Source organism: Heloderma suspectum, chromosome 2, assembly GCF_057233095.1.
Source record: "Heloderma suspectum isolate Gila_16-S chromosome 2, 16-S_ref, whole genome shotgun sequence".
In the NCBI taxonomy this organism is placed as follows: domain Eukaryota; kingdom Metazoa; phylum Chordata; class Lepidosauria; order Squamata; family Helodermatidae; genus Heloderma; species Heloderma suspectum.
Genome location: NC_139459.1, coordinates 115,686,585 through 115,712,535, shown reverse-complemented (window position 1 = coordinate 115,712,535; position 25,951 = coordinate 115,686,585). Strand labels below are relative to the sequence as shown.

The window sequence follows — 25,951 nt, the reverse complement described above, 5'->3', positions numbered from 1 at the left end:
GTTGCAGCTGTGAGGAAGAGGAGTGCACACACACAGCAAAGACCTCAGTTCCCTTCAGCTGCAGGAGCAGGAACCTCTGAGACAAGGTAAGGGCAGGCAAGTAGGCCCACTGAAATGCTGGGAGTAGGCTGGCACAAGCCTCCTCAGCCTCCTCTTGTTGTTGGCGGGGAAGATCCAGGCTGCCCAGTGTAGCAGACGGAGGTTTGCATATCAACAAGCCTGTCTCACACAGAATGGAAACATCCTCTTTTCTGGTTTTAGGGAGCAATTGCCTCATCTGTACTTTCCCTGAGATGAAGAAAACTCAGAGGAGGCTAATCTCACAGGATTTGGGTGGCAAGCATGTTCTTATTTGTTTTTATTTAGTACTACATTTATATCCCACCGTTTTCCCCTCTTGCAAGGAACCCAAGGAGGCTCACATGGCGGTCCTCCTCCTCTCCGCTGTATCCTCACAACAACCCTGTGAGGTGGGTTAGGCTGAGGGTCAGTGACGGGCCCAAAGTCACCCAGTGAGCTTCATGGCTGAGTGGGGACTAGAACCTGGATCTCCCAAGTCCCCCTTCATACTCTAACCATACACCACACTGGCTATCACTTCTGCACTTGTGGTGGCATTGAGATTCTACTTGCCTGTGCTATTTGTGGGCAGCCCTTCCTCCAAGGAAATCAGGACAGAGTATTTGGAATTATCCCATTTTCCTCCTCACAACCACTGTGAGTGATAGATTAGGCTGAAAGGGAATAATCTGGTGAAGGCAAGATTTGAGGCCAGCTCTCCCCAGGGCTAGCCCTGATACGCAGCTGGGTGAAGTGACCTGTTTCAGGCAGCACCATGAGAGGGTGGGGAGTAGATGAAGGCAGGATTTGGTGTTGGCAAGACTTTTTAAAGCTTTGGCCCTAGTGGTGGGATGTCGCCATTTTCCCACTTCAGGTAGCAAAACGTTCTCCCCCGACCTTGCTCTCAATCCCCTATACCAGCTTAATCCACATGGAGAGATGAAGTCTGGACTCACTTTCTCTGCCATGAATGTAATATGTCAGAGTCTTTGTAGGTTCTTTGAATGCAGAAGAGCTTCCCAGGTTCAGAAATGAAAATGCTACCGCAGGGATGGGCAACATGTGGTCCTCCAGATGTTGCTGGACTACCATCAGCCTTAGCCAGCATCGCCAGTGACAAGGGATTATGGGAGTTGCAGTCCAACATCTGGAGGACCACAAGTTGTCCACCCCTGTGCTATAGCTAGGGATGGGTGAGATATTTGCTCTGTTTGCAATTTATTTATTTATTTATTTATTTATTTCATTTTTATACTGCCCAATAGCTGAAACTTCCCATGCAAACTTACCAAATTTGCCCTTCCCGAACCTGAACCAGAACACAGTCATCAAATATGTGATGCAAGTCTTACAAACAAAGCCTACAAAAATGCATGCATTTGAAAAACAGAAACCTGGGACCAAGAAAGTCATACATTTGAAACAGTTCACATGCGCACGCACGCACGCACACACGCACACTATATATATATATATATATATGGGGGGAAATGTGCACGAAATACTTTATTCAGTGGAAAAATTACTTGCAAAAATGCATACCTTTGAAAATATGCACACAAATAATGTGTACAAAAATGCATACATTTAAAAAAAAAAAAGCCCCCCCCCTCACAATCCAATGTGGAAATGGGACAGAAGGAATTTAACAGTGGAAAAATAAGAACCGGAGTGGGCTCTTGCTTGACAGATTCTCTCATCCCTAGCTAGAGCGAACTCCGATGTTCTGTGGCCTGTGGTTAGCTCACTTTGTAGAACCCGTGCCAAGCAAATGCTTAAAAAGGAGCCACAGACAACAACCATTTGACCATGTTTGTAAGGTTGCTATAAAGTTATAATGAACTCTGACAAATAAAATATTCACAACAAATGTTCTATTTAACTTTGAATACATTCAAGAGCAGGCCTTTGCTGTGAATCTTGGAGATGACACCTCATCTCTTTGCCCCACCTATTGAAAATCAAAAAATGGGCTGGCGGGGGCGCTATATCAGTTTGCCTGGCTTATAATTAGTTAATATGTCGCTTTCTACGACTAGTTTTAGGCATATTTATTTTGGGGGTTGCCCCATCACCACCACAGAGAAAGACACACACACTGAAAGGCAGAGATAACACAGCTATTTTTATGAACACATTTCCACAAAGCACATCAGCAAAAACAAAGGAGGCAACTCAAAGTTGCTTTGCATCACCAATGCTATAAAGGGAAGATTAGTCAAAATGACCACAGTTCTACCCTAGCCTTCACCAATGTGACACCTTCCAGATGTGTTGGACAGGAACTCCCATCACCCCAGCCAATCTAGCCCTTGGCCATGCTGGTTGGGGATTATGGGACTTGCCATCTGACACTTCTGGAGGGCACCAGATTGCGGAAGGCTCAGCTGTCCCATTTCATTTATGACTCTCTTTATGACAGCAAGCAAGCTGTGGGATCCTTCTGCAGGTATGGTGCTCTGGATCATGACTATCATGTGAAACAAGGGTTGAACAGAGAGTGTTGGGTACCATGAGTGCTTAATACTACACTTTTTAAAGGGGCCGCTCCAATAGAATTTCTGAGCTTTTCATATGTGATTTTAATAGTGTAGTCATTTTTTGTCCCTAACAGTAAGACATTTGTTTGGTCTGGTCTATAATATACCCTAAATGTGGACTACTGGTGAATGGTCCCTTGCCAGGCCCATAGCCAGCCCAAAAGTTGCGGTGGTGCCAAAGAAATAAGGGGGTGCTCCTTTGGTTTGCAGGCCTTTTAAAGACAAAACTGTAAGCTTTACTTTAAATTATTTGTCTGTAAAAAAAAAAATAGGGGGGCAGAGAATATTTAGGGGGAACCAGGCCCCCGTGGCTACAGCCCTGTCCCTTGCTACCATCGTTCTGGTCAGATGTCACTTTTTAAATTCATAATTCTTGCCTTACAGCTTTGCAATGAACACCTACATCTTCAGCTATTATTTAATCCAGTTCTGTGGACATTCCTGGATATTTACCAACATGATCATCAGGTTCTTGTCTTTGGGGGAAGGTAGGCCCATGCCATGTCCTGTTTCGTCAGAGCTTTATCAAGCAATCCACATTATACATTTTAGGAATAAATTAAGGGCAATTTTATGACAAATTTAACAGTGACATTTCCAGGGAAATGGGGACTGAGAAGTCTAAAAACCCATTTCTCTGTCTGTCTGTCTGTCTGTCTCTCTCTCTCTCACACACACACACACACACCTTTACTGAGTAGTGAGAAGTTCAATGCAATGTTTATGATGTCAATTTCCTTCAGAGAAAAGAGCCCTTGAGTGAACTCAAGTATTTACACATTTCTAGGTTGAGATGATATTACAAGGGTGCAAGAGCGAGTGCCCATTCCACTGCAAAATCAGCTCAGCTTTCTCAGATCCCAACACGGAGAGCAATCCTATGGCCACTAGACACTGTCTAGAGGGCCATATGATTTTTTGGTTTACTGGCTCCGAGTTCATAGATAGTGCTTTGAGCTCGGAGCCAGGAAACCATGCTCCCCACCCCTTCCCCTCGTAGCCTTCACAGGGAGAACCGCAGCAGCTGCCTCTCCATGCTTATAAAACAGAGCACGGAGAGGGCAAAAGGGGGGCGTTCCGAGGGCGGGGAGGAGAGGAGACCGCAGAAGCCCCTTCACGTTGCTTCCTATGGGGTCTCCAGGCCCGTTCCTGCCCCTTCTCCGCAGCCCTGACTAGATGTGCGAAATTGTGCATCTAGTCAAGAATGCAGGGCAGGCAATGCGTGGAGGAGAGCATCGCCTCTGTGCTCCACCCAACCTGCACTGGATAGACATCAGCCTCCAAGTTTGGAGGCTGATGTCTATCTCGGTAGGATTGCGCCCTAAATCTCAAAACAACAAAGCCCAAACTGTTTTTGTTTGTTCGTTTGCTTGTTTTTTCAAGTATACCCACTTGCTATCCTGCCAAACCAAGCTAACTGGTTTTAGTCCTGATTCCTGGAAAACAGGAGCAACTGTTCTAGAAAAGATGTTCTAGTAGCTTGGGACAAAGCAAGATACCCTAATTCATTTGTGTCCACAGCCCCTACCAATACCAATGCCTAAGAATCAACTCTCCCCATGCATAAAGCAACGATATGGCTATAACACTGTAGTTATTCAATTTTTATATTACAATACAAAACTGAAATCATATACACAAGTAGGACCAGCAACAATGTTGCAGTGTGGAGTGCTCCTTGCAATGTATGTGACAGATCCATTCCTTGATCCAGGCCAGGATTTCAGAACAACTTGGGCTAGGTATAGATAGTCCAGCCAAGAATTTATACTAGACTGGCAAGGCAAGGACTAATTTGCATATGACTGTCTGCAAGATATATGAGATAAACTCTGTATCTTCTAAGCTTGATATGAATCCAGATTCTAAGAATCCCAGCTAGGCCTCTGAACCCAACAGTCCTGTTCAAGGCTGCAGTCATTCCCAGGTAATCCATTTTATTCCCCCTCTGGTTTTCCATCAATCCACATTCCATGCCATCTGAGCATGCTCAGTCCTCATTGAGCTGTTTTGGCATTCCCCCACCCCGCTCACCACCACCACCTTCTGATTCCAACCCCCCCACACACATTTGTTTTATTCTTCAATCCTCAACGTTCCCCCAGGCCTGCTAATAATTTGCTCCTGTGCATAGATGGTGTCAATTTTGACTACATAAGGATCCACTCTCAGAGAATGAGTCTGCTATGAGTATATAGGGTAGTCCTAAAGTTATGATAGTTTCTAAGCTATAGTTACTCAAGGCCAGTCCTCCACATTGTCAGAGTGCTCCCTGCAATCATGTGTGTGAAGGCGCATGTCTCCATGGAGAAAAGCTATTTGAAAAAAGGCAGGGAGACAGGAGCCATTTTTTGCTGTTCTGGCCTACGTAAATATTTACGTAGGCTAGAACGACGAAAAATAAAGGAACGCAAATAGCATCCCTACGCTATTTGCATTCCCCTTTTTTTTCGCCGTTTTATCTTACGTAAATATTTACGTAAGATAAGTCAGCAAAAAATAGGCCACGCAAATGGCGGCCGCCATAGCTGCCGCCATTTGCGTACGCTGCATGTTTTGTTTTGTTTTATGTTAGCCATGATAGGCTACGTAAATTCTTACGTAGCCTATCACGGTGTGAGGATGGTAATGGCGGCGGCGGCAGCAGCCCAGCTGCGGCTGGCCAGGAGACTGGCCGCCACCGCCAAATCCGCCGCCGCCGAATTCGCCCCAGGAGGCCGTTCCGCCACAGATTCCAGGGGGCCGGATTCTTTAGAATCACTGGAATCTGTGGCGGAATTCTCCGCCATCCCTAATGATGACCTGTGTCGGGAAAGAGACAGGGGGAGTGCAGCCTTGTTGATTCTCCTTGATCTCTCAGCGGCTTTCGATACCATCAACCATGGTATCCTTCTGGGATGATTGTCTGAGTTGGGAGTGGGAGGCACTGCACTGCACTGCACTGGCTTCGCTCCTACTTGGATGGTCAGCTCCAGAGGGTGGTGCTTGGGGGATATTGCTCGGCCCCATGGATTCTCCAGTATGGAGTGCCACAGGGGTCAGTTCTGTCCCCCATGCTATTTAACATCTACATGAAACCATTGAATGCGGTCATCCGGAGTTTTGGAGTGTGTTGTCATCAGTATGCTGATGACACGCAGCTCAATTTCTCCTTTTCATCTTCTTCAGGTGTGGATGTGCTAAATCAGTGCCTGGCTATGACAATGGACGGGATGAGGGCTAATAAACTGAAACTCAATCCAGACAATACTGAGATGCTGTTGGTGGGTGGTTCTTCTGACCAGATAGAGGGTGCTCAACCTGTTCTGGATGGGGTTGCACTCCCCCTGAAGGAGCAGGTTCATAGCTTTGGGGTTCTCCTTGAGCTGTCTTTGTCATTTGAGGCTCAGGTGGCCTCAGTGGCACGGAGTGCCTTTTACTAACTTCGGTTCATGGCCCAGCTATGCTCCTATCTGGACAGGGATAGCCTGGCTTCAGTTGTCTATGCTCTGGTAATCTCCAAGTTAGATTACTGCAATGCACTCTACATGGGGCTGCCTTTGAAGATGGTTCAGAAACTGCAGCTTATGCAAAATACAGCGGCCAGATTGATAATGGGGACCAGAAGGTCCAAACATATAAGACTGACTCTGGCCTGTTTGAACTGGCTGCCTGTATGTTTCTGAGTGCTGATTCAAGGTGCTGGTTTTAACCTATAAAGCCTTATATGGCTTGGAACCACAATACCTGACGGAGCGCCTCTCCTGACACAAACCTACCCATATACTACGCTCAACATCTAAGGCCCTCCTCCAGCTGCCTACATCGAGCGAAGCTCGGAAGACGGTGACAAGGGAGAGGGCTTTTTTGGTGGTGGCCCCCAAATTTTGGAATGATCTCCCCCACGAGGCCCACCTGGCACCAACATTGTTATCTTTTTGGCCCCAGGTTAAGACCTTCTCTTCTCTCAGGCATTCAGCAGGATATGATAAGTGTTTAATTGATCCTGGAATATCTTATGGTTATGGTTGTTTGTTTTTGAGATTGTTTGTTAGAAGTTGTTTTAGAAATATGTTTCTTTTGTGTATTTTGTCTGCTCATGTGTTTTTTATGTAAATGTTTTTTAATCTCTGTATATTGTATTTTTAATGTTTTTAATCTTTGTAAACCGCCCAGAGAGCTCCAGCTATTGGACGGTATAGAAATGTAAATCATCGTCGTCGTCATCATCATGGCACTTCCTACCACACTGTAAGGCTTGAATTCTGCTGACTTCCTTGGGAATAAGCCCCATTGAAATCAGTATGATTTATTTCCAAATAGACTAATTTAGGATGCATGTTCTTTCTCTGCCAAAACTCAGTTTTATGCACGTGCAAATTGATGCAAATGTGAACAATTTTGATTAGTCATTCAAGTAAAATGCTTACAGTTTATCAAATGAAGATTTCTTTAATCCCTTGATTTTTAGTGCACAATGTACAGCCAAATCATTCAGCTTAATCAATGAGCCAAACTATAACCACATTGTTACTATTTTTTGTAATGAATAATCCCATATGCATCACTCTCAGTTCCTTGTAGGAAGGACAGGCTAGAAATGATTATAAATGAAGCATTCTATTTCTGTAAACTGAAAATTAAATTGGCCCCAGTTTAACAGGCATTGGCCCCAATTCAGCTAAATGTAGTCATAACAAAGTTATATTAAAAGCAATGGAATTCCATCCTGACTAATTTCAGTTGGATTGGAGCCACAGTAAAGCACTAGTGCTACAGCCCTGGGTTTGAATCCCCGCATCAGCACTTAACTGCTTGTGCCAATCAAGATCTTCCAGCTTCCAGTCCACTTCTGTAAAATGTGAAAAATGATATCCTGAAGACTGTAAAACATTTTGCAGTCTGACAATACTATATAAAACAATCAGTTAATAACCAAATTCAAATTATCCCCCCCCCCCACCCTATCACAGAGTCTGTGTGGGGATATGGCAGGGATGGGCAGAAGGTCGATCTCCAGATGTTTGGGACTGCAACTCCCAGATGCCTATGCCAGTGTGGCCAGTGCTCAGGAATGCTGGGAGCTGAAGTCCACCTCTTTCTGCCACCTCTGGGATAGGGTATCCGACATGTAGCTGCAAAACATGCTGGCAGGTTAACACAGTGATCTGATGTCTAGCAAAAAAAGAGAGAGAGAAAAGAAAGAATGGGAAATTGTGTAAAATATCCAAATGGAACATCCTTTAGTCTAGGGCAGAGGTAGGCAACCCAGCACCCCCAAGTGGTTTTGGACTATAACTCCAATACCCCAGCCAGTGTGACCACTGGTCAAGGATTGTGGGAGTTGTAGTCCAAACATCTGCAAGCCAACAGGTTGCCTATTCCAGTCTAGGGATTGATGGAAATTCAGTTAATATACACACAGGGCAAAACTGATTCTGGACTGACCCTGTGCTAATTTTCTGCACTCTTTGCAAATTAAAACTTCCATGTGCTTCAATGGGCTGACCCAACTGTCACCACCTAAATGCAGCTGATCTGTTTCCCCTCAAAAAAGTCTTGCGCAATATTCTTTCTTGTTAGTGGCAATCATGTAGCTAAAAGGTGCACAGGGTCGATGCAGAATTTTGTTGTCTTCACACAAAACATACCACAGAATATCCTTGAAAAACTTAACACACAGGAATGGTATTGACGTCCTGTTCACAGTCAGTGAGAGTGGGGAAGCTCATTATGAAGAGTGCGGGACAGCATTCTAATTTCTAAGTCTCTGTTTTCCTTGTTTCCTCTGGCTGAAGATTCTGTTGCTGATACTTTCCATTCTATTGGACTTGTGATGCGCATTTGCCAGCTGACATCTATACTGGAGCTCTTGCATATTTGGCTTGGCATTGAGGAGGGACATTTTCTTCCAAGGATTTTACAGGTATGGCATAATTATCTAGCTATTTAAGTACATCAAAGGCTTGGGAGAAATAATTTAGGTTGGCTTTGGACACTACACAGAAATGGCAAACACATAGGTGCAAGTAACTCACATCAGAGAATAGTAAGCTTGACATCAGGATTTCATTCAGTTTGGGGTGTCTGTTTCAACTAGGGATGGCAGAGAATTCAAAGATCATGCCTCAATTAGAAAAAAAAAATCGCGGAGAAGCCCCGATTCTGCAAGGATAACACCTTAATTTAAAAAAACAACAACATCCAGAGCAGGGAATAGGAGGGGGTAAAACTTAATCTCATTTGAAGGGATAGAACAACCCCCTGCTCAGTGCAGGAAGCCTGATTCCCAGGCGGTCACCCATCCAGGCACTAACCGGGACCGACCCCCCTTAGCTTCCGAGATCAGACAAGCATACACACATCCAGCCCTTTGCTTGTTGCTGAGGAAACAGGGGCTGCTGAGGAAGCTATGGGATCAGTAGCCGGAAAAAGATATGGGGCCATTGAGAGCTGTGATTGGACAGGAGGGAAATACAAACACCGCCATATATGGACAGGCCGGGGAGGGGACTACAACTGGATAGAGTAGCAAAGGCAGAAAATTGGAGCACATTAAGGGGAAATACCGAGATATTAGGGTATTGAAAGTGGGAGCACGGAAATGGGAAATTCCGGTTCCAATTTGAGGCGGCTACTGCATAGTGTGAAAGGTGGGCGGTGAAACCTCATTGGAAGCGAAAAAAGGCGGTAAGTGTAGATCCAGCCTTAGAGACTGTTTATGCATCATGGCATGACATACACCTAAATGTGTGAAAACCTGAGATATATATTATATATTAAAGTTGTCCCTGTGGTGCTTGAGCTTTGATGGTTTTTTCAGGCATGCCACTCACCACATGATGTCATCCCATAATGGACACACATGTGTGAACCAGCTTTTTGAATCTCACCTTTCATTGCTGAATGTAAATTATAGCTAAGGGAATGAGTGGTTCTCTAGGGCTTTATCACCATCAAAGGCTGGGGAGAAATCATTTGGACTGGTTTTGGACACTATATTCAAACGGCAAAAGTGTAGGTGCTAGGAATTCCCATACCACGTTGTGCATTCCAGTGTCACATCCAAAGAGAGTAACTGTGTATCTCCTCACCAGATGCACCAAATCACCAGATGCATGTGGAGCTCAGCTCACCCATCTTCCCGCAAAGGAGATGCTTGGTTCTTATCTTTGGAGAATACATCAGAAACACTTGAGTGTTAATAACCAAAGCTATCATCAGAGGCACTTTAGTAAGGGAAAAAAATGGTGATGGCCATTTAGATGGAGAATGGAAGCTGGATACTTGAGTTCAATGAATTCTCTTTTTATTCTTCAGCCACGTTGGTCATCTCCACTGTGCCTTCTTCCCAGCTTTTGTTACTATAAAGCATGGCAGGCCAATTCCAGATGTTTTGGACTACAACTCCTATCAGCCCTAGCCAATATAGCTAATGGTGAGGAGAAGTGCAGGCCAAAACTTCTGGACAACCACAAGATGCCCATCTCTGCTATAAATCAGTCTGGTGCCTTCCAGATGTTTTGGACTACAACTCCCAGCATTCCTGACCTTTGACAATGCTGGCTGGGGCTGATGGAAGATGACACCCATCTGGAGGGCAACAGATTGGGGAAGGCTGCTATAGAGAACTCACAATGGGAAGGATGCTTAGTTCAGAGTAAAGAGACAATGGATGTAGGAGGACTTATTCATGCCTGCTATTTTACCCTTTGGTGTACTTTCAAAGGTGACTGACTGTGGCATGAATGTTACAAATGGCAAATGTTGTGGGAGATGGTAATATACCAATTGGCCATTCCCATGCTGGCTGGGAATGGTGGGAATTGCAGTCCAACACATCAGAGGAAGCATGTTGGGGAAGGCTCCTATATCCACCACACCGGAACCAAATTATTCCAGAGCATCAATTTTTATGTAAAATGTGGATATTGGTTAGTAAAAAAGAAAGAAAAAGAACCCCAGACATATTTTAAATAGAATAATAAATAAAACAAATACTGTGTGCCTACTTGGCAAACACCAGTGGTGATTTCTGTATGCTATTATGCCATTATAAGCCTTGCCCTTAAAATACTGGCTAAAGATAAACAAGATGGCTGATGAGTGAGATTCTATCAGTGAGTGACTACAACACAACTCTCATATAACATAGGATCAGATGACAATTTTCCAGAAAGAAGTGATGGAAGAAGAATGTATCCAACAGTAATCTGAATCCAGTGCTCCTGTACTCAGCCTATAAGGCAGGAATGGGCAACCTGAGGCCCTCCAGATGTTTTGGCCTACAATGCCCATCAACCCTAGCCAGTATAGCCAATGGCGAAGGATGACGGGAGACCAAACCATCTGGAGGGCCACAGGTTGCCCACCCCTGCTGTAAGGAATGGGATACACTTAGGAGCGCCTGAGCAGCACAGAAGTAGACTGTAGGGTGAGTTTTGGAAAGCCATGAAGTATGAGTCTGGAAAGAAACTTGAAAGGGGAAGAGCACTTGACTCAACTGGGTGGGGAGAGAGAAGAGTAAAAGATCATTTAGAAAAAATAAGAACTGTCAGCTTGAAAAGGAAGAGGGGGGGAATGAGGTGAGAGTGGGTTTCACCTTCATTCAACAGAACAAGAATGTGTGTGGTATAGGTCATGTTTCATTAGAACATGCCATAGAAGTGATATAATCAAGATTTCAGAAGACTGAACAAGTTCTCACGTTTCAGAAGAATTTTAGAAAATACCATGCTTCTCTAACATGAGAGATTATAGTCCTCTGAAGAGTTTTGAAGGATTCTGGATTACAGCCCCCCTACACCTTACCCATAACTTGAGTATGCAATGGAAAAAAAATACAGAACTGTCAGGATTCAGACCAGCAAAAACAAAATACTGAATATGTTTATCAGAAGCACGTTACACTGCCTTTGATGGGACTTCCTCCCAAGTAAGCACAGAATAAAATACATATCTACACAGAAGTAAGACTCACTGTGTTCAGTGGGGCTTATTTCCCAATACATGTGTAGAGGATTGCAGCTTAGACTGCAATCCTATACCAACTTACCTGGGGTCTGCCCCACTGACCTTAATAGGACTTACTTTTGACATGGATACGATTGCACTGTTAAGCATTTCACTATGGGTTTTGGTACCACTTGTTTCAATATAGTAGCAGAGAGCCTGTGCAATGTCAAAGCCATTAGAGAAAATGAAAAATTTAAAAGAAGGAAATGTGGGCAGGTCCTTCATTTTCCACATTGAATTAAATGGGTCATAAATGTGCTCAGTTCTGGATGGATTGTGCCCTGTTGTTTTGTTTAAAGACAAGTCAACAAAATACCAACAATGTGGGAGGTTATAGAAAGAAGCAATGGCCTCAAGGATCTTTTTCTTCTCCCATTTTAATTTGGGTTTATCGGGGCTGGTCCTACCACTGGGCAAGTGAGGCAGCTGCCTCAGGCGGCAGATGCTGGGAGGTAGGAGGAACATGTTGGAAGAGAGAGCTGTGTGCCACGGTGCCTATCCTGTGTCCTCTAAGCTGGTCTGCTGTCTTCAGGTGTGGTGGAGGACACTGACCCACTGACGGTGTTGAAGAAAGATTCAACTGCTAGTCCAGTCAGTTTTGTACATGGAATGGGAGGGAGCACTGTCTTCTTCTGGACCAGCCCTGGTGTTAATATAGAACAAATTTGCTTTGGCCGAGTTTGGAGAAAGAAACTTCATTATTGATAATGAGAAGGAGGAGGAGATAGTGAAGGCAGCATGACATTTTTCAGCATTCATAGAAAGCAAAGCAAAGCATCTGGAAGACTTCAGGATTTGACCTGTACAAATTGGGCTTATTCCATTTCTCTCACTAAAAGTTCATGAACCGGCTTCTAATGTTTTGGCTTGGTCTAGCAACATCTTGCACATGTATCACAAGTGCTTCACAAGGCTGATCCCACCATCAGGGTGAAGTTGCAGATTTGAGGCACCATTGAAATGGGTATGAACTATCAACTTATCACATAAACAGGGAACAGCTATAGTGTAGTTGCTAAACTGGAGGTACTAATCCTGATGGCTGTAGTTCAAATCTCACCTCTGCCATTAACTAACTAGGCAGCCTTGGTTAAACTTGAACACGCCAAAGTGCTAAATATTATATTGTTGGTAGTGATACTTCTTGGATTTTCTGCCTCAGGCACCTACATTTCTTAGGCTGGGCCTGATACTTCATTATTTGGGCGTAGGGTCAATGGAAACCATTTTGCTGCCTGAGGTAAAGGGTAAGAGGGCTCCTTCCTTCCCATTCCATGTACAAAAGCTGGCTGGATTGCCAGTTGAATCTTACTTCAATGCTAGTGATGGGTCAGGATCCTCCTCTGCACCTCAGCCAAGGTGGCTAATTTAGGGAGGGCAGGCTGCAGGGCACACACAGCTGTCTCCTCAGACACCTTGCTACTGCTCCCTGTGCCCCATCATCTGTTGCTTGAGGCAACTGCCTCACTCTGCTTGATGGTAGGCCAGCCCATCTCTCCCTACACAAAGAGGTGTGCGTGCGTGTGCGCGCGCATGTGTGCGCTCGCATATGTGTAATGTACTGATTTATCTTATCCGCTTTAAAAATGTAGTCTGTGTGAATTACACAGCGTCTGGAATTCATTTTCATCTCAGGAGAGGGTAAAATTCTTTCCAGTTTAGAGCAGAACACAATGCATCTGTGATCGCCTAAACAAATTGCCATTCAGAAACAGACCATGTATGTGGTATTAAACAGATTTAACTTCTGCTGTTTCATTGACTGCCTTTAAGCCACAAAGTAGTATCACAGAAACTTGAACAGCCACCTAGAGATTGGGTGGCTGTGTAAGAGAGAGTGGGAGGAGGGAATTCCATGTTGACCTTCAAGAGCTAGAGCATGCGTGAAAAATGAAACCTTTTTGTTTACATTTTGTAAAATGACCGTACAGGCTTACAGTTTCTGATTTCTGGTTACAGAAGAGAGGGCATGGGCTTTTGGCCTTTAAATTTAGTTTTAACTGATGAAATTAGTGAGGAATTATATACTGAAATGAAAACAAAATGTAAATGTAAGGGAGTAGAGGAAAACATTATAGGTCATATTCTTTCATACCTTTCGTTAACCAACACACACACCCTGTCCCTATCTGTTCTGTTCAGTGAGAGTTTGCTTTCCTTGAGACTCATTTTGGCCAGTAATTTTTACATGACCAAAGAGTCAATAAAAAATTGAAATGAGGAAGAGAGCTCCTGACTAATCAGGACTTCCCTCCCTGCTTCTTTCGTCATCCTGGCACAACACAGCAAGAATGCCAAGTGTGGTTGGAAAGCAATATTTCTGCAAGATGGAGACAGTTCTCAAAAGCACTTGGGAAGGCCAACCTTACAATACCCATGATTAGGATGGCACTGCATCCTTCTTTAGAGAAGAAAGCCCTCTGTTCGAAGACATCTTCTATGTGAAGGGCTATCCAGTTCAAGCCCAGTTTACAGATCACAAACCAAAAAAGTGCCCATCAACACTTAGCACCTGGACAGAATAAACAGTCAGACAGGTCACCTGATCACAGTCTTCCTTACTAGAGTGAGATGTATTTGATTTCTATTGAAATTATAATAATTTCTGAACAATATCAATAACGTTGGGGTGCTGAACCCAAATAATGTTGGGGTGCTGAACCGGTGTCTGTCCACAGTAATGGACTGGATGAGGGCAAACAAATTGAAGCTTAATCCAGACAAGACAGAGGTGCTCCTGGTCAGTCAAAAGGTAGATCAGGGAATAGTAGGGATACAGCTTGTGCTGGATGGGGTTACACTCCCCCTGAAGACAAAGGTTCGCAGCTTGGGTGTACTTCTGGATTCAGCCCTGAGCCTGGATGCCCAGGTTTCAGCGGTGGCCAGGACTGCATTTGCACAGTTAAAGCTCGTGCGCCAGCTGCGCCCGTTCCTTGAGATGTCTGACTTGGCCACAGTGACACATGCCTTTGTTACATCCCGTTTGGATTACTGTCACGCGCTCTAAGTGGGGCTGCCTCAGAAGAGTGTTCAGAAACTTCAGCTGGTTAAAGAACTGCGGCCAGACTGCTGACTGAGGCTGGTTACAAGGAGCATACAACTCCCCTGTTAAAACAGCTTCACTGGCTCCCAGTCTGTTTCCGGGCACAATTCAAAGTGCTGGTTATGTCCTATAAAGCCCTATACGGCTCAGGTCCAGGTTATCTGAAAGACAGTATTCTCCCTTATGGGCCTACTCGTGCCCTGAGTAGGGCACTCGGGGGAAGCCCTTCTCGCCATCCCGCCATCATCACAGGCACGCCTGGTGGGAACGCGGGAGAGGGCCTTCTCGGTGGCTGCCCCAAGGCTCTGGAACTCCCTTCCCAGGGAGGCGAGAGTGGCACCCTCCTTGATATGTTTTCGCAGGCATGCTAAAACTTTTTTGTTCCAGCAGACCTTTAGGGATAACTAGTCTGGACCTGGGAAAATGCGACGTATGGATACCATTTTTGTTGTTCTGGTTGTCTTTTAATGTTTTAATATCTTTACAATTTTAATATTGAAGATTTAATTATATTTTTAACTTTTATACAGTTGTATTTATATTTCTATTTATAGGTTTTAATTGTAGCAGTTTTAACATTGTAAGGCCGCCTTGAGTCCCAGTATTGAGAAAAGGGCGGGATATAAATAAATATAATAATAATAATAATAATAATAATAATAATAATAATAATAATAATCAGCAACAACCTGGAGTGAAGACAATGAGAGTCTGGCTTGGGATGAGTCCAGAAGCTTGGAGATTCTCCACCCTTGAACTACAACATCTGCACCATGTTGTTCCAGCTTAGTTCTTGCTTTGTGACACTTCATGGTAAAGACATGGGCCCCTACCCTATGTTTGTGGCCTATTTTAGTTGCCCTGTAGTGGCAAGTCCCTACAGTGTCCTATACAATGCTTTTAGGCCCCAGCACACGCAAACACTATCCAGTTGTAATAAACTACTTTTTCTTCACAACACTGTGAGGTAGGTTGGATGTAGGGAGTTCAACTTTATTGAGAACACTCAACAAGTTTCATGTTTCAGTGAGAATAGGTCTCCAAATATATGTTTCAATCAAATTCCTCTGTTTACTCAACTGCAGTGATTCCCAGTTTTAAGGCAACAATTTAATTATTGGGAAATCCCAATAATTAAAAGAAACCTCATCAGAAGTAATTAGGAAGCTGATCGGTTTTCTTTGGTGTGAACCCATGTGAAAACTTTCATTATATAGAAGGATTTTAGCTTCAGAAAAAGGTCTACATTTGTTTCTATCTAACAAAGTCATCTGGTGCAGGAAATCCTCCTTCTAGCAAAATGCTGAATGCTAAACTGACATATAGACATGTGATTATGGCCACTGCGGTTTACTGAAATTATACTAGAGTACTGGAGGATCTGACATAGCAAAACTACTGTGTAGGCTTGGTGGAATATTAACTTCCTTTTTTGTTTGAGGAGTGGGCGGGAATAGCAAGGCAAGAAAACTTACCCCAGAGATACCCTGGCTCATTTTGTCCTTTAAACTTTCATTTCATCACATCAGAAATAATGCCTTTGATACTTTCCCCCATGAAATAAGCTTCCATGAGTTTTGTCAAGAAGAATGGGAAATATAAGGAAAATGCACATTTTCAGTCTGCTGTGTTCTTAATATATAATAAATTCAATGATTTAACAGAAAGAGATCAACAGAGCTGGCTTGGATATCATAATAAACCAGCGTTTATCATTATGACTGAACTGGCCCAATCTATCCTTCCCTACTTGAGAGATTAACAAAGTACACATTATGTAATTGCATCAATCCAATTAATGTGCTTCATTTTTAAGTTTAAATTATAGCTGCAGCCCCTTCCCCCAATCAGGAATGTGGCATGTAGGGAAGGGGTTTAACCCTTATCCTCCTGCCATAGTTCCAGTGAAAATCACACCACCTAAGCTGCTATTAGCCCCTAGGGGGGAAGCTTGCATTGGCCCCACTGAGATTCTTCTGCCCAAGACTAATACCAGCTTTGAGGTGGGAGTTGGCACTTTTAATTGGGACCACAGCAGAGCTGAGAGGTTAGACACACACACACACACACCACTGCTTGCACACACCGTAGTCCTGATCCTGACCCTCCACACACACAACTACTATTTAAACTTTTAAAAGAGAGTACATTAATGGCATTCTTACAGTTAACATAATACGAATTTGCCCCCTAATTTTCTTAATTTCATCTACAATAGGGAAGTCTACTGAGCAGGCAAATCCAGTTGGTAAGAGCAATACATATGAGCAGAGGCCACTGAGTAAAATAAGATATGGTTGCCAAGGAAGGTAGGAGAGGCATGGACCTGGTTTGCACATAATACTAACCCATGATTTGTTGCCCTATCTAGGGTTTGTCTGGCAGATGATTGAATAAACCTCGGTTGTTTTCTTCATTCCTGGGTTCTTTGTTTCCCTCCTCCTCCTTTGCGTGCTCCCTTCCTGAATCCTAAATGCCTTTGTGACACTGTAGTACGGACACGCAGTGGCTGGGGTTTTTTTTAACCACTCTTTCCTATGGCTTTTGTAGCCTAGCAAAACAACCAATGAACAACCCACAGTTCTGGGTTCACATCTAACAACAACCCATGGTTTATATAACTCAAAGTTCACAATCCCAAAACAAACCATGGGTTCTCTTTCTGGGTTGTTTGTGGTTAACTAATTATAGTTTGTTAGTGTGGCTGGTTTCACGCAACAGGACAACCCAGAATTCAACAACTCATACCATGGGTTAGCATTATGTGTAAACCCAATATCACATTATTCATCCTTAAAACACAGAATGCAGTGTGGAAACATGCTTAATATATCACCTCAGTTCTTTGTGCCCCTTCCTACTACCACCACAACGCTACTTCTGTTTTATGAAGTCACCCTCATCACAATTTAAAACAATTTCTCCCATCGTCACTTTTCTGACACAGAGACCAAAGATAAGCCATTGAGACAGAAGAAACCAAACCTTCTTTCTTTCTTTCTTTCTTTCTTTCTTTCTTTCTTTCTTTCTTTCTTTCCAGACCACAGAAAGAATTATCATCTTATTTGTTGTGATTGCCAGTCAAGAAGAAGTTCAAGGGAAATACGTTGTATGCCTCTTATTTTTCCTTTGGAGCGTCATTGATGTGGTCAGGTAAGAATTTAACACACACACCCCCTTACAAACAAAACCAAAGGCTTTTCTTTTTGCCTTCCCCAACTACATGTTCAGCATGCCATTCAGTGTTATCATCTGGTGGGTTTCCCTTGTAAGATCAAGCACTGACATAGCAGGGAAGATAAGAATGTGCATTCCCGTCGCTATTAATATTCCATATATATTTATAACCTTGCTAGCTATGGAATACACACTATTTACTTTCATACAATATAAGCAGAGGGTGATGATACCCCCAAATCACATTGTATTTAACTGGTTGCTTCAGCCTCTGTTGATCATCATCTGTATTGAGAAACAAGAGGGTACAGTACTGGCCAGTTGAGCAAAAATGTGAGCAAACAGGTTTCTCAAGGTTCCTGCAGTTTACCAGAGTCAGACAAGACAAAGAGGAACAGCATGGACTCAGCCACCTAGTAAATTTAAACATCTGGACTCTTGTGAGAAAAGACTGTTCTTGCCTCCCAAAAGCAGCCTGTGTTAGAGACATGTTGGTTGCTAAATAGATTAGGGTAATCCTTTATCTGGATGATTCAGCTAAGAAGTTACTTATTTGTATATTTACTATGGGGGAAAGAGCAAGATCATTTAGAAAGTGCCAGAAATTATTTTGAGATGAACAATTTGCTAAATTGTTGTTTTGAAGCACCCAAACAACACCAGAATACAAAATGAGCAGCAGTGTCCATATCAAGACCCAATGCGCCCACTGCTGGCGACAGGTTTTTCAGGGCCCTTGGGCAAGGCACCCCCAATGGGCCCCCTCCCGCAGTGAGTCCACCTTCTCACCGCCATTTTCACCAGCTGCCATTGCTCCTCCTCCTCTTTCTCATCATTGCCAGCATTTGCTTGCTTGATAGGCAGAACCAGCGATCAAGTAGGCAATGGCATCTACTGTTCCTCCTTCGCACTATCACCACTGCTTGGGCTAGAGGAAGAGCCAGGTTCACAGACAGGATGCAATGGTGACGAGGAGAAGCAAATCCAGGGGGCTCTCATCAGCGGTCCGCTGCTGTGATGTGGGTCCTTGGCAGATGCCCAACCATGCTTGCCCTTGATGCCGGCCCTGAATAAGCCATTTATTGGATTGGAACACAAAATATATGATTCTTTTAAGTAAAGGAGAAGGAAAATCCCACTCAAAGATTATCTTAGGGGTACAACTAACACAAATTAGCAAAATATAGTTCTTTGGCTTCCAATCTAACTCAGATTTTGGGGGGAAATCAATGCAATTTCCTTTGATGTAAGTACATTTTAAAAGTAAAGTTTAACATGTTTAAAAATAACATCTATCTCACCATCTTTCCATCTACATTTTGTTCTAGGTACACTTACTGCATGTTAGCGGTGACAGGAATATATTTTAAAGAACTGACATGGCTCCACTATTCGCTATGGATTCCTGTGTATCCTCTGTCCGTTTTGGCTCAAGGTAAAAGGGGAAGGAGGGTACCCAAGAAAGACAGCAGCCTTTCTGAGGCCTCAGTGCTATATACACTTACCTGGGAGTGTGTACATTTGTAGAAAACTCTTTCCATTTCTAAACATGAACCCAAGAAAGCGAGAATTGTCTCAGGTTGCTGGACAAGGTTTTATTAGTAAAAAGCTTGACACATTATGGCCTCTTTTTAATTATAAGACCTTCCTTCAGGGGTTATAAAAACATCTGCAGAGATTCTAACAAAATGTCTCCTGTTGTAATGCACTGGTGACATTCTGAATACAGATTTTGACCTGGAAATTAAAACATGTTGACAGAATTAAAAATGTCGAAATTCTTCTAAGGCTGGCTCAAAATTACAATGATAATTTTGAAGTCATTTTGCCTATACTGAAATGGGCTGTTTCAATTAGTTTTCAGCAAATCAGTGAAATAAATTACCATTTCCCCCCAAAACCAGTGATAGTTTATTCAAGAGCAGATCCAAAGGTTTAAGAGGTGTCTTGTGCCGTATTTATTTAGGGCAATATCCTATTATGCCTGTGTGCCAGCAGGGCCAACCGCTAGCAAAACGGGGAGTTAGCAGCTCTAAAAGCAACCTGAAATGAGCAGAAATGCTCATTTCTGGAATGGGGCAGGTCACCAGACCTGTCTCAATCCAGAAATGAGCATTTCCACTTATTTCCAAGGTTACTTTTAGAACTGCGAACTCCCTGTTGCAGAAGCAGTCAGTCCCACTGGCGCAACATAATCATCAGGAGTGCAGTTTGATACTTCCCAGAGAGATTAACAATGCTACCTTACGCATCTCTAATCAGAAGCAAGTCCTGTTGAGTTCAACGAGACATACTTTCAAGAAATGTGCTGATGAATCAGCAACATGAAACAGTGAAACACAGTTGTGAGGGGCATTCCATGAAACTGATTCTCCCTGAATTACTGGGTCAATTTCATGAATTTTTGGTCAAATCACTATTTCTCACCGGCTCTAAACTCTTCTTTATACAGCATATATCTGCCATGCATACAATCATTCTTAATTCAAACATACTATGACCTGGAGACCATTTCTTAAGACAATTGGAAGTTGTTTTGTGCACATGGAAATCATTTGTCCGACTGTTGCCTCTGGTTAAATATGTTATTGAAACTTTACAAAATCTGTTTAGCAGAGAGACAACAGGTAGATCAGCATACACACAACAAGCAGCCATCGATCTTTCAAATTGCCATCAACAGCTATATGGTCAATTTCCAGCCAGGGAAGAAGAGAGACTTGGCATTCTTGAGCCTGCAATAATGGGAGATTAATGTATTATGCATTTCATGTGCTAAATATTTTTCCAGTTATTACACCACACTCTACCCAAAGTGATACAGTATCTGCTCTACTAAATTGACTTTTCTATTTACTGTTGAAAATGTAATAGTCTTTCCACCACGCATGACACAGTTCTAACCACTACATTTGCATTCTCTTATGTCTACAGAGATTGTTTCACTAGCAAATGGAACCTTGCCTCTGTTAATTATACAGTTAGGGCCAGAAATACTGGAACAAGGATAACTGTTTTGGCAGTTGGCCTCTGTACACTACCACATTGAAGGTGAAAGGAAACACACCCAGATGGGAGCGAAGTCAGGACTTTCAGCTGTAATTGTGCAATTGTGCCATGGGGTTCCACAGGGCTCTATTTTATCCCCCATGCTGTTTAACATCTACATGAAACCGCTGGGGGAGGTTATCCGGAGGTGTGGGCTGAGGTGCCATCAATATGCAGATGACACCCAGCTCTACCTCTCTTTCTCATCAAAACCAGGTGAGGCAGTGGCTGTTCTGAATCAGTGCCTGGGCACGGTAATGGACTGGATGAGGGCTAATAAACTGAAACTCAATCCAGACAAGATGGAGGTACTGTTAGTGGGTGGTTCGTCTGCCCGGCTAGGTGATATTCAACCTGTTCTGGAGGGGGTTGCACTCCCCCTAAAGGATCAGGTTCGTAGTTTGGGGGTGCTCTTGGATCCAGAACTGTCACCTGAGGCACAGGTGAACTCAGTGGCACGGAGCACTTTTTATCAGCTTAGGCTGGTATACCAACTACGCCCTTATCTGGACAGAGATAGCCTAGCTAGTTATCCATGCTGTGATAACTTCTCGTCTGGATTACTGCAATGCGTTATACGTGGGGCTGCCTTTGAAAACGGTCCGGAAACTTCAGCTGGTCCAAAATAGGGCAGCAAGATTGTTAACAGAGACTGGCCTGCAAGCTCATAGTACACCAGGACTTTTCCAGCTGCACTGGCTGCCAGTCCATTTCCGGGCCCAATTCAAAGTGCTGGTGTTAACATTCAAAGCCCTTAACGGCTTGGGGCCAGGTTACCTGAAGGATCGCCTCCTCCCATATGTGCCTGCCCGGACCTTAAGATCATCGTCAGCGGCCCTTTTCCGTGAGCCCCTGCCAAAGGAAGTGAGGTGGGTGGCTACTAGGAGGAGGGCTTTTTCTGCTGTGGCACCCCGGCTCTGGAATGAGCTCCCTAGTGAGGTTCGCCTGGCATCTACATTGTATTCCTTTCGGCGCCAGGTGAAGACCTTTTTATTTTCCCAGGCATTTTAGCATTTTAGCTTTCTAAATTTTTATCTTTGCTGTTTTAAATCTGTATTTTAAACTCCTGCACTGCTGCTAGGTTTTATTGTGGTTGTATTGTTATATTGTGGTTTTAATGTTCTATATATTTTAAATTGTTTTATTGTGTGTTGTTTGGTTTTAATTTTTGTGAACCGCCCAGAAAGCTTCAGCTATTGGGCCGAAATGAAATAAATAAATAAATAAATAATTCAAGGGGTTTGACAAAAGTGGGGCACTAACCATTCAGGAAGTACAGCCAGTGGCATACACACACACCCATCCTTGGTGGCTCATAAGTAATGGAACAAATGGCTGACAAGCAGCTGCATGGCCAGGTGTGGGCTGTTTCCTGGGTACCCCATGACCAATCAAGCAGATAAAAGGCCTGGAGGTGGTTCTGAGTGTTACATTTGCATTTGGTAGCTGTTCACTGGAACTCCCAACGTGAGGTCCAAAGAGGTGTCCATGCGAGTGAAGGAGGCCATCATTAGGCTGAGGAAACAAAATAAAACCATCAGAGAGATAGCAAAAACATTGGGAGTGGCCAACACAACTGTTTGGAACATCCTGAAAAGAAGGAATTAACTGGCAAGCTCATCAACAGCAGAAGGCCTGGAAGACCACGGAAGACAACTAAGGTGGATGACCACAGAATTCTGCTCATGGTGAAGAGGAACCCTTTCACAACATCTAGCCAGGTCAAGAACACTCTTGAGGAGGTAGGCATGTCATTGTCAACATCTACAGTCAAGAGACGGCTTTATGAATGTAAATACAGAGGCTTCACAACAAGGTGCAAACCACTGGTAATGCTCAAGGACAGGCCAGATTAGCCTTTGCCAGCAAACACCTAAAAAAGCCTGCCCAGTTCTGGAATAAGATTCTTTGTACTGATGAAGCCAAGATTAACTTGTACCAGAATGATGGGAAGAGAAAAGTATGGAGAAGGAAAGGAACAGCTCATGATCGAAAGCATACCACATCATCTGTCAAACATGGCAGAGGCAGTGTTATGGCATGGGCATGTATGGCTGCCAATGGAACCGAGTCACTGGTGTTTATTGATGATCTGACTGCTGATAAAAGCAGCAGGATGAATTCTGAAGTGTATAGGGCTGTACTTTCTGCTCAGATTCAGCTGAATGCTGCCAAACTGATAGGATGCCGCTTCATATTGCAGATGGATAATGACCCAAAACATACAGCAAAAGCTACCCAAGAGTTTCTGAAGGCAAAGAAGTGGGCTGTTCTTCAATGGCCAAGTCAGTCACCTGATCTCACCCCAATAGAGCATGCTTTTCACTTACTGAAGACAAGACTGGAGGCAGAAAGACCCACAAACAAGCAGCAGCTGAAGCCAGCTGCAGTAAAGGCCTGGCAAAGCATCTCAAGGGAGGACACTCAGCATTTGGTCATGTCCATGGGTTCCAGACTTCAGGCAGTCATTGACTGCAAAGGATTTTCATCCAGGTATTAAAGGTGATCCTTAAGTTTGAAATGATGTTGGTTTGTTCCATTACTTATTAGCCACCTACGATGGGTGTGTGTGTATGCCACTGGCTGTACTTCCTGAATGGTTAGTGCCCCACTTTTGTCAAACCCCTTGAATTACAGCTGAAAGTCTTGACTTCACTCCCATCTCAGTGTGTTTCCTTTCAACTTCATTGTGGTGGTGTACAGAGGCCAACTGCCAAAACAGTTATCCTTGTTCCAATATTTCTGGCCCTGACTGTGTATGTGCTTATGTTGCATTAGGTACTATAGTGTAGCCTTTCACCAGAAAGGAAGGCCTAAGATCATTGATTTGGCTCTTTGGGAATTTTTCATTTACAAGCTGCTATTTCACTTTTTTTCTTTCTTTTTTTTCCCAGCATTTGCCATATATCAATCATTGCCCCACTTTGAAACCTATGGCACTTACTCCATCCAACTGCCCCTTCCATTTGATATCTCTCTCTACTTCCCCTACATACTAAAAATGTACATGGCAATACTGTTTGGAGGTAAGCATTTAATTCCTTGACGAATACAACATAGAGAAGATTCTGAGACAACCACACCCAGCTTCTCACTAAGACAGAGATTGTGAACCTCCAGCTTGCACACTGTACCCCATACAGCCTGCCAGCTTCTCCTCCAAGCCCTGCCTTGTCTCCCTGTGACCTGGAAAGCTCTTATCTCCAATCAGGAGCTGATTGGAGATAAGATTTTTCTTGCTTCTCCCCTTCCATGGTTCAGCTATTTAAGCTTTTTTTAAAAAAAACCTCCATTGTGCCAATGGAGGCTTTTAAAAACTCTAATTACAGCACAGGGAGTGGGGCATGGGGGGCATTTAGGGAGGGAATGGTTAACCCTTCCCTCTTCAATGCTGCAACCCACCTTGACCCCGCCCCCCGCTGCATTCAAATCAGGCTTCAAAAAAGCCTGTTGATGCCATCATACTAAGAATGTACATGGCAATATTGGTTGGAGGTAAAGTTATTAGGGCCTGAGCTAGCACAATAAGTGACATGTTTGCAAGCTCCCATCTGTCTCATTCTAGCAGTGGACTATGCCCCCAATATTCAGCAACATCTGCATTGGATCAGTGGAGCTAGCCATCTCTGCTGGTGCAGTTTTTAACACCAACACACTGGCTCTGGGACATGCAGTAATGGGGAGATGAGCTAGCTCTGTCCAAATGCATCAGATATAAAGCAAACTATCATTTGAATGTAAAACCTGCATTGGCTCTCAATGTATGTTTTCTTCTTCCAAATTCTATTCCAAATTCAAGGAGTCCTGCTAGTTATGCCATTGTTTGCTTTCAGATGTAGGAAAGACTTCCCTGTTTCTCTCAGTGATTTATCTATTTTTTAAATTACTATTATTTGATGATGATAGACTTTGGCTGTTCCTTAATTTTATGGGGATTTACTGATTTAAATTCCAATTTATTGCTCAATGGGTTTAAATGGTTAATGTGATTTTCACTGAATCATCATACACTGTTCGGCATATTTTCTAAACTGAAAAATGTAACCCAAGAGTTTTGTAAAGAAACATTCATATATTTTTGACATGTTGTCTTTTGAATTTAGGAACATACTTCATTGTCCAACACCTCTACACAGAACGGAAGGCTCGTCTAGGAAGCTGCAATATTAAAGAAAAAAGAAGCTAGCTCATGTTTCTCTTGAGCAATGAGGAAAATTGGCTGGAGATGTTCCAGTGGTAAACACCCATCATGAATCTAATCAACATACCAAGTGACAGTAATTTGGATATCTCACTCCACCTTGAAGAGCCATGCCGCACACTTCCTTGGCAGCTAGATCCCTTCACACTAACTGTGTGAATAGTATGCACACACAGCAGAATCATGAACCTGGTGCAGAATTGCAATTTTTAAAGCACATTTTTAGCCCTTGGTTGTGCTGGACATTAGAAAACAGGAAAGCAATTATCCTGATCCAAGTAATTCCTTGCAAGAATAGAAGCACTTACAATGGCTCCCCCATTATACTTCAACTGGAATGCACAAGCTGCTCCCTCTATTGAAGCCAGTGGGGAAATCTATGCTGGAGTTGAGTGTGTACATTGGGAGTTCCTAGTCTATTATATACACACATGTGTACGCACCCACACCTGAGAACTGTTTAAAGTCACTTATGAGGTGCTTGCTGTTAATAGTACTGCCACAAAACAAACTACTTAAACTTGTCTTCTTGCTCCAGAATATGTTTTTGGCAATAAATACAGCTGAAAAGCTAAATACAGCCCAGAAGCTCATTGCAAGCTGCACAAATATTACAAGAAAATCTAGGAAAAACAAATAGTTTATTAGACAGAGTTAAATTTAAACACAAAAGTAGTAGGATATAGAACATAATTCCTCCACAATTTCTATGTATTTATCAGCACAATGGCCATTCTTGATCAGTGACACTATGATGGAAACCAACTGCAATTTTAAACGGCTGAATTACTGGGGCAATCTTATTTAGGTACAACTAAAACCTAAGTGGCTGGTTAAACAGGATTCAGACACATTTAGGATTCCAGTATCTATAAATAATTCCATATC

At 43.3% G+C, this 25,951-nt stretch overlaps 1 protein-coding gene across 1 annotated transcript; it reads left to right on the top strand.

Annotated features, from left to right (window-relative positions):
* HACD4 (3-hydroxyacyl-CoA dehydratase 4) lies at positions 1 to 25,951 on the top strand. The gene is made up of 7 exons (XM_084834585.1): positions 1 to 86; positions 2,985 to 3,088; positions 8,378 to 8,505; positions 17,678 to 17,790; positions 19,143 to 19,249; positions 23,757 to 23,888; positions 24,966 to 25,951. Exons 2-7 carry the CDS (start codon positions 2,992 to 2,994, stop codon positions 25,046 to 25,048), a joined length of 660 nt encoding a protein of 219 aa, XP_084690711.1. The 5' UTR covers positions 1 to 86; positions 2,985 to 2,991; the 3' UTR covers positions 25,049 to 25,951.